Here is a 15,461-nt window from a genome sequence, read left to right on the forward strand (position 1 = left end):
GCCAACACCTGTAGGGAAAAGTTCCGCAAGGCTAAAGCAAAAAATGAGCTCAGGCTTGCCAGGGACATTAAAAACAATAAAAAGGGCTTCTATTCTTATGTCAGTAGAAAAAGGAAAAACAAGGAGGCGATAGGACCTCTTCGAGGAGAAGATGGGGCAATGCTGACAGGGGATAGGGAAAAGGCAGAACTACTTAATGCCTTCTTTGCCTCGGTCTTCTCACAAAAAGAGAGTCTTCAACCTCAGCAAGATGGAGTGGATGAGGGATTGGAGGACATCCAACCCCAAATTGGGAAAGAAGTGGTCCAGGAATACCTGGCCGCTCTTAATGAGTTCAAGTCCCCAGGGCCAGATCAACTACACCCCAGAGTATTGAAGGAACTAGCGGAAGTCATTTCGGAACCATTGGCAACCATCTTTGAGAGTTCTTGGAGAACGGGAGAAGTTCCAGCAGATTGGAGGAGGGCCAATGTGGTCCCAATCTTCAAGAAGGGAAAAAAGGATGACCCAAACAACTACCGTCCGGTCAGCCTCACGTCGATACCGGGCAATATTCTGGAAAAGATTGTTAAGGAAGCGGTCTGCAAACACTTAGAAACAAATGCAGTCATCGCTAATAGTCAACATGGATTTATCAAAAACAAGTCATGCCAGACTAATCTGATCTCTTTCTTCGATAGAGCTACAAGCTGGGTAGATGCGGGGAATGCCGTGGATGTAGCGTACCTGGATTTCAGTAAGGCCTTTGACAAGGTCCCCCATGACCTTCTGGCAAGGAAACTAGTCCTATGTGGGCTAGGCAAAACTACGGTGAGGTGGATCTGTAATTGGTTAAGTGGATGAACACAGAGAGTGCTCACTAATGCTTCCTCTTCATCTTGGAAAGAAGTGACAAGTGAAGTGCCGCAGGGTTCCGTCCTGGGCCCGGTCCTGTTCAACATCTTTATTAATGACTTAGATGAAGGGTTAGAAGGCATGATCATCAAGTTTGCAGACGACACCAAATTGGGAGGGATAGCCAATAGTCCAGAGGACAGGAGCAGAATTCAAAACGATCTTGACAGATTAGAGAAATGGGCCAAAACTAACAAAATGAAGTTCAACAGTGACAAATGCAAGATACTCCACTTTGGCAGAAAAAATGAAATGCAAAGATACAGAATGGGTGACGCCTGGCTCGAGAGCAGTACGTGTGAAAAAGATCTTGGAGTCATCGTGGATAACAAGTTAAACATGAGCCAACAATGTGATGTGGCGGCAAAAAAAGCCAATGGGATTTTGGCCTGCATCAATAGGAGCATAGTGTCTAGATCTAAGGAAGTAATGCTACCCCTCTATTCTGCTTTGGTTAGACCACATCTGGAATATTGTGTTCAATTCTGGGCACCACAATTCAAGAGAGATATTGACAAGCTGGAATGTGTCCAGAGGAGGGCGACTAAAATGATCAAGGGTCTGGAGAACAAGCCCTATGAGGAGCGGCTTAGGGAACTGGGCATGTTTAGCCTGAAGAAGAGAAGGCTGAGAGGAGATATGATAGCCATGTATAAATATGTGAGAGGAAGCCACAGGGAGGAGGGAGCAAGCTTGTTTTCTGCTTCCTTGGAGACTAGGACGCGGAACAATGGCTTCAAACTACAAGAGAGGAGATTCCATCTGAACATTAGGAAGAACTTCCTGTGAGAGCCGTTCAGCAGTGGAACTCTCTGCCCCGGAGTGTGGTGGAGGCTCCTTCTTTAGAAGCTTTTAAGCAGAGGCTGGATGTCCATTTGTCAGGGGTGATTTGAATGCAATATTCCTGCTTCTTGGCAGGGGGTTGGACTGGATGGCCCATGAGGTCTCTTCCAACTCTTTGATTCTATGATCGTACCTTCTTCTCTGCCTCTCAGATCTCACACATACGTGCCTGCATTGTTTCACTGCAGTCTTCAGGAATGAGATCTGAGAGACAGAGCAGGAGGTATGGTAATAGGATATAAGGGCAGGCCACACGGGTGAAAGAAGTGTGTTTTTCTGGGCACAGAACTGCTCTATCTCTTTTTTGCATACCCTGGGCATCCCGGACACCTTCAGCTTGCTCTGCCCTTCACTTACACCTTCCCGGTGAGGCGCCCCCTCACCTCATCATTAAGGCACTTCTTTCCACGAATCCTGGTGAGTGGATTTTCTTCTAACGTACTTGTACAGTGCTGCCCTTGCTGCTTTCATACAGTCGCCGCATGTGGTGGGGATGGCCATGGCCGTTTTTGAGATCCCTCCACCATATGTGCCAACTGCAAATTTTCCAGTCTGGCTTGGAAGTTTCAGCACCTGCCCTATAAGACAACACCCGGCGCATAAGACGACCCCAAGTTTTGAGAAGATTTTCACTGGTTAAAAAGTAGTCTTACACGCCAGAAAATACAGTACCTCCTGTGTAGTATACTGTAATACATCATGCTACAATAGTGCTTTACTTTAAATATATCTGGAATCCCTAACTGGTATTTTAGCCATATATAATCCTCTAGACCAGAGCTTTCCAAACTGTTTGTCAGGACACACCAGTGTGTTGTTCGTAGTCCACAGGTGTGTCACATGAAAATGCTCCCCTCCAAGAGGATCAGTGAGGGGTGGGAAGGGAAACTATAACATTTATAATTTGCATAATTTGTCGATTGACTTGCAGGTCTTTATCACTGAATATGGAGGCGCTTTTATCTAGAAGACAGCTGTACAAATTTAAAGTTAACCAAAAATGAAGTCAACTCAGTCCCCTCCATTAAAGAATATAATTTGAAGGGTGTTTTGAGATCTGTAAAGAACTGTACAAACATTGCACAATGTAACACAATTTTGTTCCTGGGCTTATAAGTGTCATTTCCCAATTGGTTCTATCATAAAAACATGGAAAAGGTTTATTAAACTTTGCAGCACAATTTGCAATAGTTTTTAATGAATATCTCATTGAGTCCCAACCAAATCAACATAGTTTGTGGCTACCACAAAAAACCAAATTTCTGGAGTATAACAATTACTTTCAAAGTACGTTCCACACAACTAAATAGGAATAACACTTTCAAATCAGGAACAGATTTTTTTTTCAAATTTTGTTACATAGTGTTATCAGTATAAATTGATTAGAGCTGATCTGCCAACATAAAACTGAATTAGTAAGCCAAGCAAAGTACTTACACCCTGTTGATCTCCACAGAGATATTGCTAGGACCTGGGATAGGATCTTCAGTTTTGCATATGGTATTAAAGCAGAGGCCTTTCTGAGTGCTTGATTGTTTCGTGTAAAGCTGATATGGAACATAGGAAAGGAGCCGCCCAGCTTTTATGCTGTAACAAAATATACAGATATTAACTGTCAATAACTTCAGAGCAGTAAGTGAGAACATGTCATATATAGACTTTCTTCAGTATTTAAAGCATTGTGGGAAAGGCATTTCCTAGAAGAGAACCCATGGCAGTCTAAATATTCCAGCATCCAAAATTGTTCATATGGGAGGCTGAGATAGTGACACCTTTGCTTTCTGATGATTTAGTGAACACAAACTTTGTTTAATGCATAAAACTATTAAAAATAATGTATAATATTTTCTTTAGGCTAGATGTACATGATGCACATGAAACATATATCCCTCACCTTCATTTTTAAATATGAATCATTTGTAAGTCAGATGGTTGTAACTCGGGGACTGCCTGTATACGCAAATATTCCAAAACACGGAAAAATACAAAACTGAAAGCATTTCTGCACCCAAGCATTTTGGATAAGGACTACTCAACCTATTTCTGACTGATAACACAGTTCTCTTATTTCTGGGTGTTTTGTTCTCTGATTATTTTTATTCTATCTCTCCCCATTCCCCCATATATATTATATTCTCTGAATATAAACTATACTGGAAAGTTCTTAACAAGTCCAAGACTAGGATTCTGAGGATTCTTCAATAAAAACGGATACTCGGTAAACATGCAAGGACTGGCAGTCTATTTGAATATCAGACACACACACACACACACACACTTTCCATCACTTCATGGCAATGAGCTTCTGAAAATCTAAATACTGGTATAGAAGGAAAAGCAAAGCACAATTAACTAAAGAAAATGGCTTTTAGTAAATCCTGAACTTAACTACTCAGGAATTCTAGCCCTGTTGGAAAGGGAAGATGAACAAGGTGACATTCATATTGTAACTTCTATCAAGCCACCTTCACCTCAATCATGAACTGAACAGAGAATATATGAAACAAGCTACCTTCTGTACAGACCACTTGTCCTTTTCACATTTTTCAGTTTCTTTGGTTTACGTACTTCATCTTAACAGTTTTACATTCAGAACTACTGATGTTTTTAATATACCAAGTGAAACGTTATTGTTCAAGCTGTGTTGTTAAATCATGACATTCTGGAAGTAACAGCTTTTTCATAACACCCAATTGCAGCACTAAAATGTTCTCAAAGGGCTTATATTGTGATAACTGCAACCAAGTCCCTGTTATGCAGAAAAGAAATGTAAACATGCATGGTCTAGGGAAATGCACTGGCAAATCTTAGTATTATTAATGCTTACTCCTTTATGGTGTATTCCTATCTAATTTTAACCTGTACATTAACAAGCTTGGTGAAAGATCAAATACCAATACCTGCTGCAATTAACAAAACTACAGAAATATCATGTTACCTAATTAAAAAAAACATTAAAAAGCTTGTTAGCATTTATGTGGTTGGTTTCTAGGGGAATACGCAGATAATTTGTTTTCCTAATATTTTAATACACAATAATGTAATAACAATCTAATGTGTTCTGAAAGTGCCTTCAATATGAAAAAAACTCATCAAAAACATTATGATTTAAATTTGTAACACTAATTTTAATAAACAGTCTTGTTATTCTATTATGAATAGGCTATTAACTTGTCATACACTCAATAACATAACTTTCAATGTGACACTCACTTCCTAATACAACAGATATCATAGAGCTGCAGGATAACCCTAAACACAGTGAATATGATCAGTGTTAAAAATAGAAAATAATTAAAAACACATTCTGTACGAACAATATTTAAGAAGGCAATAGCATTTTCTATCTTTTTAAGCTAAGACATCTGCCCACATATCTTAAACATTAAAACTGAGTTAATGGAGTTAATACAATTTTTCTCCAGTATTTACCTATCTATTATCCATTCTGGTCGTACTACTTTTTCTCCTTTGAGTTCTTTTATTTTGGCATTTGGAAGATTTGTAGCAATAATGTGCGTTGTTTTGGATCTAGAATAGTATACATGATACTGCCCTCCGTGCAACATCATTAGATGCCTCAATTCGTCAGATGAAGGATCTGTAATAATAGTTGTAAACATTTATCTACACAAACTACAAATTTAAAATCTACTAAATCAGTGCCTTCCTGCGCTATTACTTAACTAATTTTTCTAAAATATTTCAAAATAAAGGAGAACCTTCAAGGAATTAAAAATAATAATGAGCTAACATTTCTTTAAGTAATGACAGTCTATTAGAAATTAATATTTCCAAAATTTCAGTATGGGCGTGTTTCTGAAATATATTTCTACATGGAACTTCTTCACCAAGAACAGCTATTGAGATTCTCTGAAATATTTTTTTCTTTCCCTTATTACAATAAGATAAATGGAAGCAATAAAATGTTGTCTTATGGAGAACTCTTGTTCAGAGTTGTAGTTAATCAGACACGCCATTTTCTAGTATACACCACTCCTTTCCCCCTTTCTCTTAGTTTTTTACACTTGATATTTCCTTAAGCATATTTTTACTCTTTCTTGTTCGTCTGTGATGCTCAGAAAAGGCAATCAAAATCATAAGAAAGGAGTTTGCCATTGGCATGTATAAGTGGTATGTTAAACAAAAGCTTCAGTATTTGCACATCATATCATTTCCTTCAAATTTAGCTTTCTGTACTCTCCACAGCATGCTCTGTCTTCATCTGTACTTTACATTGGTTTTATTTATTTATTTATTTCGTGCATTTGTACCCATCCTTCTCACCCCCGAAGGGGGACTCAGAGTGGCCTCACAGCAAGTACCATTCAGTGCCATCACAATTATAAAAACATTCAACAGATTCATTAAAAAAAGACATCAAATAAACAATTATTAAAAACACGCCGGGTCAGTTCATTATCGTTCATTATCAATTCATTTTACTATTTATATCCTGCCTTTTCCCCAAGTCGGGGATATAAAGCCACTGAGGGTGCATCTATACTGTAGAATTAATGTAATTTGATATAACTTTAACAGTTATGGCTCATGGCATTCTTTAGCTTTCTCTACTATTCAAACATCAAGCAAATTTAAAACCACCATAATTCCAGTAAATAAAAAGGACAATGTTTTAAACCTCTGACTGTGACAGCCAACAATACTACCATGACTACAACTACAACTACTAAAATTTATTTGTTATCTACCTCTCCTCACGGCTCAAAGAGAGGAGACAACATGGCTAAAACGGAGATAAATAAAAAAACATAAAATACAGATAAACACAAAATAAGATTAGAACACTGATATTAATGAAATGTACATTTAAAATTCATAGCTTAAAATTGCTTGTATTTTCATTTCTTTTATCGTGTCAGAAGTGACTTGAGAAACTCCCTACAGACTTTCTCATTCACTGCTTCACTCCATAATTTTTGTTTAACTTGAGGTTTAAATAGCTAAATGAGAAAAATAAAATATCACCTGTATAACCATTGACATAAATAGCAACACCATCGAAGATACCAGAGGAAGTTCCATCTTTTTGTAGTTGCATAGCTGCGTCTGAACGGAACTGATCCTCCAGTTTTTGAACCTTGGCAGACATATATCCTCCCTTGTTTTTAAATAAAAGATAAGATATTGTTTACATAGATAGCAAGTGATAATGGTATCAACTGCCACTGAAAACGACTTGATATATATTTAGCTTTTCCTGTGGAAAACTTTATTTGGTCTAAAGTGTGTAAATGAAACAACTGCACACATATACTGTGTACGTGTGTGTGTGCGTGTATGTAAATGAAACACACACAATTTAAGCTGCTTCAGAAAACCTGTAAGAATATTAATGCAAGGCATTTTCCTAATCAGATTTCTCACATGAACTAAAATGAATGGATTAACATCATGTTCTAGTCAGTCAAAGGATAATAATATTTGGCTACACTGTAGCAATAAAACAGTTATGCTAAAATCATCTCACCACTGAAAAGCATGCAATTATAAAGTTACATCTATAATTTTGTTAGAACATTATCAGCTTGAACATACCCAGGCTCCCCAGCCATCTCTGTCACTGGCACGTTTTCTCCAACCACTTTGCTTCATAATGAAGCTTCTAACTAGGAAGGAAAAAAAATAATACAAAAGGTTATTTTCAGTATCACTTCTAAAATAAAAAATAACGCTAGTTCTAGAAATCTTTATACTGGAAAGACTTTATATGATAGTAAGTGCACTAGCTATCTGTTCACAAATATTAATTCACATGTATGAAAATTCCTTAGAAAACTTTTAAACCTGGGGATACAATTTCTGGGGGCTAAATATGCCCTTGAGGCTGCAACCTCATCTTAAAAATGGTTAAATATTTGTGTTTTTTAAAATGAAAAATGCTTCCTTATGCTTATAAAAGTGAAAAGTAAAGGTTTACCCTGACATTAAGTCTAGTCGTGTCCTGCTCTGTGGGGTGGTGCTCATCTCCATTTCTAAGCCAAATGGTGTCTGTAGACACCTCCAAGGTCATGTGGCCAGCATGACTGCATGGAGTGCTGTAAGCTCTCCTGTAGAAGCCGTACCTATTGATCTACTCACATCTGCATGTTTTCAAATTGCCAGGTTGGCAGAAGCTGGGTCTAGCAGAGGGAATTCACCCTACTCCCTGCATTTGAACTGTCAACCTTTCGGTCAGCAAATTCAGCATCTCAGTGGTTTAACCTGCTACACCACCAGGGGGACCTATACTTATAGTATGGGGGCAAATTTGCTTGATTTTGGCTTTCTCCAGGGGCTACTTTAACTCAAGATACTTTTTTAAAACCAAGACTCCTGGATTTGATTTCTCTCTGCCCAACCTTGCTAAGCTGCTCAGGGGAAGCAAAAGCATGGTAAAATTGCCCTGCAAGTGCGCACCAAAATACCTTGGCTTCCCTGCTTTGTCTTCCAAAATTGTGACCAGGGGTGACATCAGATGACTTGCCATCACCATTTTGGAGCAGATGGTAGATTCTGTGGCAAGATGGAGAGGGTTTTGAGGAATTTGTTTTTGGGAGGCTTTGGGTTTAATTTTGAGGTGCAAACTGCAACAAAAGTTAATAAAATTTTTGGTGGGCTTCGGACGTTTGGGGGGGGGGGAGCAGTGATGTTTTTGGTGGGTTCAGGGGCCTCATTGTTGTATTGCAGGCAAAGATAAACTTGATACCATTCCTCAATTAACAATTGTTTATTAATGATATAAGGTGAAAAGAGAAAAGACTGGAATCAATGTTAAAATCTTATGATAATCAAAGTCATAAAACTATGACACTGAAATAAATATCGTTAAGGAAATGTACACTGGGAAGAGTCATGAAGATCCCACAGGGCTTATCTTCTGTACACTCATTAATTCCCTTGCCCTCCCTCAGCCACAAGGAAGTATGAACACCTGCAACAACAAAGCACTTCAGCACCTTAAAATTAACGACGGTACTATTATGGCATACACTATTGCTCAATTCTTTATTATGTAAGTCTTGGCAAAGCTTATATATTAAGACACATTGCATAAGCTTACACAGGTTGAGTATCCCTTATCTGAAATATTTGGGACCAGAAATGTTTTGATATTATTATTTTATTTTTATTTTGGAACATTTCTATTTGCCTATACATACATAATGCGATGTCTTTATATGAATCAACATCTCCTGCCATTTCTATCTGAGGATTCATGCAAAACATCTATCAGGACCTTGAACTCCTTGATTGTAAGTAGGGATTACAACAACCCACAAAGATGAGCAGGGCAGAATGAAGGTTGTGTCACTTCTCTATCACTTTAGTAATTTGATATTGACAGCTTCCAAATCCATGATGGAAAATGGATCAATTATGGTTTCCCCAGGGAGCCAAACAAGAAAGTGTAGTCTTGCCACAACCTGCCTGATATTAACCCCTTATAAAGTCAAATAATCTAAGCTCCATAAACAAGAATTCAGATGAACGGTATAGAGATGGCCTTCCATGACTGTGATTTTTATATACCATATCCTAAAATATCTATTAAAAATTGCTTATTTTATCTAATTCTTTTACAGTTGAAATCATTCATCCTACAAAACATTCGAATTATGCATGCTTATTATTTTTCCCAATGCCTCCATGAAGTAGGCTATACTAAATAATTTTTTACCAGATCTCCACCCCAGTCTTGGATAAGATTTTTCTCCCTTCTTAGTTACTTTGGAAAAACAAATTCTATAAATCCCCTAAGAAAAATGAGAAAAATCTTATCTTTATCTTGTGTCCACCATTTGTCAAACATATAAATATGGTCCCTGGTTTACAGTCTGTTCAATTTCAAAAGCATTTACCACAGCATATGAACTTTCAGCAGCTTTTAAAGAGGTCTTCTAAGTGCCCAATTGAGAAAAATTGTGAGCGACTACAAAAAGATTATGTATGAAACTAGAAGGTAAGCAGAGTTAAGTCTGTTTAGTATTTGGATGAAGGACCACCAATGAATGTCAGGTCCTGTAAGCTAAATTGCAGAGTAAGGAACTGGGAATGTCACCTCTGAGTATGTCTTGCCTAAGAAAATCCTATGAAATTCCTGATATCACTATAATTTGACAGGTTACTTGAAGAAAGACAGATACACAAATGCAGAGGCTCTCCCACATTCATTCTGTACATCATACTGCTGGGATTTCCCTACAGAAATTGAGGAATGTCCACCAAGTCAAACACTGGTTGGAAAGAGGTTAGTGCTATCTTTCACTGGCACTGTCAATGCTAAGGGAGGCCAGAAAAGGTGGGTAGATAATAAATAGTAAAGAAATAAGAAAGACTTCAGAACTTATTTAGTTAACATACCACTTTATATAACATTAGGTAAATTATATTTGTTTCTGTTATGGAACACAGCTTTATTTCTGTTTATGTGACATAAAATCAGCAGGTATTATCTGCAGGTACTCTGCAGTCCAACAGGAGGAAGAAACACTAAGGGTATGAGCAAAAAGAATCTGCGAACCCCACCTCCTCCAAGATGAACTGAACCACCTAAACTGGGCTCTACAGGCCAATGATACTCCACCTCAGACATCAGAAGAGCTGCAAGACCAAGAACAAGCCACAAGAGTAAAGATGAAGATCCACCCAGAGGAAAAGTGTTCTTGACATACATCAAGGGAACCACTGACCGCATAGGGAATCTGATGAGGAAACACAACATACAAACCACCTACAAACCCACCAAGAAAATTCAACAAATGCTACATTCAGCAAAGGACAAGAGGGATCCTCTCACCTCTGCAGGAGTCTACCGTATTCCGTGCAGCTGTGGACAAGTCTACATAGGGACCACCAAACCCAGCGCCCAAACACGAATCAAGGAACATGAAAGGCACTGCAGACTACTTCAACCAGAGAAGTCAGCCATAGCAGAGCATCTGATGAACCAACCTGGACACAGCATATTATTTGAGAACACAGAAATGCTGGACCACTCTCACAACCACCATGTCAGACTACACAGAGAAACCATTGAAATCCACAAGCACGTGGACAATTTCAACAGAAAGGAAGAAACCATGAAAATGAACAAAATCTGGCTACCAGTATTAAAAAACTAAAAAATTACAACAGCAAAAGAACAGAGAGTAAACAATCAGGCACATCAAATCACTCTCAACAAAAAATTCCCCCCAGCCACTTCCAAGCCATTAAATGCTAATCAAGGTGGTCAGTTGAAACATTCACACCTAGCTCCAGCAGACAAAAGTCCTTTGTCTCACCCTGGTCATTCCACAGATATATAAACCCATTTTCCTACTTCCAACAGACCTCACTACCTCTGAGGATGCTTGCCATAGATGCAGGCGAAACGTCAGGAGAAAATGCCTCTAGAACATGGCCATATAGCCCAGAAAAACCTACAACAACCCACTAAGGGTATGGTTGGGAGGAAGCATGCAAACCATGAAGAGAGAGGAAATGCCATAGCTTTTACTGGGTAAGTCACCTTTCGTGTGAACGAAAGGTGACATATGGGGCAAAGGACACTAAGGTGTTATAGAAAAGAGTAATGAATGTCTTCCTCCCCTTCTTTTCTTTTCACTTTCCAGTCACATTCTAAGGAAAGATTGGGGGAAGATAGAGAGTTGATTGGGTTTGTGTATAAAACATCAAAATCTACAGGGGTAATTTTGTAGCCAAGTACACTTTCATAATTTGCTGTATATGTGGATTTCTCTTCTTTTCCATACGAGTAAAAGGCAAATCTATTATAATTAATAAAACATGTCACCTCCATTTTGTGTGCTTTTGAGATTGGAAGGATCATCTCCAAAAGGACCATCAATCAGAGCTCACAACTATTTTTACCAAGTGAACTGTAAACCTTGAGTAGCACTCCTGTTATCCAGAATTTCATGTTTCTATTGGGGGTGGGATTACAGGCAAGTCTGTAGGAAATAACAGGTGGAAAGTACAATTGTATTATTAACAGTGGCTATACACAAAACTTGTTCTAATTATTCAAATATCCTGAATGAGATAAATGAACTATCACAGAATGTGTGAGAAGAATATATTATCCCAGGAGAATCTGCTAGTTTCAAAGTTGACTTTGTGAATGAACTGCAATGATCTCTCTCACATTTCTTCATTTTACAACATTTTCCAGAACTGTGAACCTCAACTGCCTACAGTTGGAGGCTGGGTCGCAGTGGTCCTTCACTGTGCACAGGCTTTCTTGAACAAAGAAGACTCCACATGCACTGATTCTAGAAAACTTAAATGTTATTGGGGTGAATCATGCAGCTGAGATCTCCTTGCTCAGAGAGGACTGGTACACGTGTGGAACATCACACAACTCACATTCAAAGGAAGGCATACCTGGCTTAAATGTATTGTGCTACATTGCTAGTTCTGATCAACATATCCCTACATGGGATCCCATTCCAAATAACACCATTTCAGAAGCAGGACAATGTTTGTGCTTAAATACTTTAAAGCTTATCTTTACATAAGATTTACACAAGTAAAGGGGTGACTATGCTACAGTATTAATGTCAAGCTGTTTTTAAAATTACAGTTATTTTTTTTAAAATGGCATGCTCATTTGATACCCTGGAAATCCCAAATACTGAGAATGTGACAATGCAAAATATTCATTGAAAGAAGAGATTGAACCAAGAATGGAAAAAGCAGCATGTAATTTCACTGACAGCTTCCTTAAAAATAATGACAGGTTAGTACTAGGGTTTATGCCTAAAGACAATCTTATAGAAACATAAGGAATTTAAGTCTCAATGAATACAATGGGCCTTGTTTCTCAGTAAACCACACAAAGCCCAGCAAATAAAAGATGGGGGCCTCTATTACAGTGGGAAAAAGGACAATGTCAAGGAAAAAGTCTATTTATTTATTTACCCTATTTATACCCCATCTTTCCCTACCCTGAAGGGGGCTCAAGGTGGCTTACATATAGGCAATTATTCAAAGACAATATAGACAACAATGTATGTGGAAGCCGTTTTCTTTGTTTTAACAAAGTTAAAGTAAACAACAGTGTCCAGATACTACAGCGTCTAATACATTGTGGTTTCGATCCAATCTATGAATCTACTTCTTGGTGAGTAAGCAAAAAGGGAATGGACCAAGATATTTGTCTGATCTTTTTGTCCTGAAAGAATAATTCACATTAATGCTTTATTTACCCTCTTGCTAGAACAGCGGTTCCCAACCACAAGAACTAAAATATGGTCCGCGGCTTCACCGTTACTACACTGTTGCAACAAGAGTGACTAGTCTCACAAAACCCTCTTATAGTGGTGAGGCTATATGGTTTTCTATGGGTGAGCAGATGGCATTCGTTCTCAATCAGAAACTAGAGCTGATGTGGTCTATCCAATGCAATTTTCTGGATTGGCACTCCAAATAACCAAACTGAAACTTAAGTTGACCGAAAACTGATTCATAACCCTTTTGGTACTAATGTTGGAGAGTGGTCTCTGGACAAAAAAGATTGGGAGCCACTGTGTTAGAAGGAAGGGACTGAAATATGCAAACCCATAGGCTCCTAAATGCAGAGATGATTGACTTGTGCTCTTATCCTCCAAGACCAGCTCCACAGAACTTCTAACCAGAGTAATGACTATTTTCTCCTTACATTTTCCAGCTTAAAAATCCTTTGAAAAAATCCTTTACTTAGTTTGACACCTTCAATTTTCCAAGCACAGTTATGATATCCTGTTTTATGTAAAGTAGGCTCGTCATCAGAGGATATGGCGCCTTGGTGGTGCAATAGGTCTAACCAGGCATGGGCAAACTTCGGCCCTCCAGAAGTTTTAGACTTCAGCTCCCACAATTCCTAACAGACTCAGGCCCCTTCCTCAGCCATTTAAGTGCTTGAGGCTGTTAGCAATTGTGGGAGCTGAAGTCCCAAAATACCTGGAGGGCCAAAGATTGCCCATGCCTGGGTTAAACCCTTGTGCCGGCTGAACTGCTGACCTGAGGTCGGTGGTTCAAATCTGCAAGATGGGGTGAGCTCCAATCTGTCAGTTCCATCTTCCCATGTGGGGACATGAGAGAAGACACCAGATGGTAACACATCTGGTGTCCCCTGGGCAACATTCTTGCAGACAGCCAACTCTCTCACACCAGAAGCGACTTGCAGTATATTCTCAAGTTGCTTCTGATGCACACGCACACCCTAAAGGATAATTCAGGTTTTACAGTGGTCTTAGAATTAGCCTTCCATATCTTAGAAATGCCAAGCCAGGCTTGATTCAGGAGAGCCTAGAGAAGAGGATAAAGATTTGTAACAACAATAACAACAACGCCTCCTAAGCCTCTTCCAGACAGCCCTATATCCCAGAACATTAAGGCAGAAAATCCCACAATATCTGCTTTGAATTGGGTTATCTGAGGGCCCTTCCACACAGCCCTATATCCCAGAATCTCAAGGCAAAAAAATCCACAATATCTACTTTGTGCCGGGTTATCTGAGTCCACACTCAGATAATGTGGGATTTTCTGCCTCGATATTCTGGGATGTAGGGCTGTGTGGAAGGGGCTCTAGACTCCATTAAAAACCCGCACTTCCTGAGGTGGCCCAGTGCACCACTCCAGCTGCCTGTCAGTCCAGGCAGGGAGGCTGCAGGCAAAGGTTGTACGGAGGAGCCACGGGCACCGATCGGCCGCCATGGTTCCCGGGACGTGCCCGGGTTGCAGACGACGCGCCCGGGGGCGGAAGGCGCTCTCTGCCTGACCGCTGGGCCACCCTGCCTCCTCCGTCCCGCCTTATGTCTGAGGCGGTCCTCCCCTGCTTTGACACCTCCATGCCTCTCATATACACACAAGAGCACACGATTATGGGGCGGCCGGCCCTGGGGAAGGCGCGAGGAGGGCTTGGGGCCTGCTCCGCCTCAGGAGCGGCCAAACGGGAGTCGAGCTCCGCCGCGGTTTCCCTCCCTCCTTCCGTCCTTCCTTCCTCGCTCCTGTCAAGGCGCCTCACCTTTTGCCGCGTCCCTGGGGCGTCGCCGCCGCCGCCTTCCGCGGATCCTCACATCGCGTCCCGCCTCTTTCCTCCTCTCAGGCGCCGCCGACAGCCCTCTCGGCCGCCTCCTCCCCCTCCCCCTCCGCCGCCGACCTTCCTTCCTTCCCTCAGAACACACCGCGTCACGCACGGCGCGCGGAGGAGAGCCTCGCGCCACCAACCGCCTTCCCTCCCTCCCTCGTCGCGCGCACCAGCTGCCGTTTTAGTCCTGGAGAGAGAGACAGAGAGAAAAAAGGAAGAGCGCGCGCCCCCTAGTGGCTCGCGGGCGCTACCAACGGCAACCGCGAGCGAGAGAACTTCCCTCCTTTTTTTTTTCAACCTCCTCCCCTATTTATTTATTTCTTTATTTTATTTTGAAAGCGGGAAGGAAGGAAGGAAGGAAGGAAGGAAGGAAGGAACCCCCTCTGAAGCGTCCCAGCGTCACGTGACGTCTGGTGAAGACGGACAAGCAAGCCACGCCCCCGTGTCCTTACCTCGCTCGCTTCCCTTTTCCTTGCCTCCACTGCAGCGCCCTCTAGAGGGAGAGAGGCGGTGGCGTCCTTGTGACGGCGCTGCTTGATCTCCCCGGTCGCGAAGGAAGAGGGCCAGCCCCGCCGCCGCCGCACTGAGGGGAGTGCTATATATAGACCCGATGGCTATAGATACACACTGCGCACAGCGACCCCTAGCG

The 15,461-nt window shown here is 40.7% G+C and overlaps 1 protein-coding gene across 6 annotated transcripts in view; it reads right to left on the reverse strand.

Annotated features, from left to right (window-relative positions):
- The window catches only part of REV1 (REV1 DNA directed polymerase), a 49,282-nt gene extending 34,147 nt beyond the window's left edge, over positions 1 to 15,135 (reverse strand). Inside the window, exons 1-7 of one of the 6 annotated variants that reach the window (XM_067466830.1) lie at positions 14,750 to 15,131; positions 11,537 to 11,693; positions 8,166 to 8,253; positions 7,297 to 7,367; positions 6,727 to 6,859; positions 5,170 to 5,338; positions 3,175 to 3,324 (exon numbers count right to left, since the gene is read on the reverse strand). In XM_067466830.1, coding sequence (XP_067322931.1) covers positions 3,175 to 3,324; positions 5,170 to 5,338; positions 6,727 to 6,859; positions 7,297 to 7,353 — 509 coding nt within the window. In that variant the 5' untranslated portion in view covers positions 7,354 to 7,367; positions 8,166 to 8,253; positions 11,537 to 11,693; positions 14,750 to 15,131. Of the gene's footprint in view, positions 1 to 3,174; positions 3,325 to 5,169; positions 5,339 to 6,726; positions 6,860 to 7,296; positions 7,368 to 8,165; positions 8,254 to 11,536; positions 11,694 to 14,749 lie in introns of all 6 variants that reach the window. The other 5 variants (XM_060769771.2, XM_060769772.2, XR_009631094.2 and 2 more) reach the window with 5 other exon arrangements.
- Between the last annotated feature and the right edge of the window lie 326 nt (positions 15,136 to 15,461).

Source organism: Anolis sagrei, chromosome 3, assembly GCF_037176765.1.
Source record: "Anolis sagrei isolate rAnoSag1 chromosome 3, rAnoSag1.mat, whole genome shotgun sequence".
Taxonomy (NCBI): Eukaryota; Metazoa; Chordata; class Lepidosauria; order Squamata; family Dactyloidae; genus Anolis; species Anolis sagrei.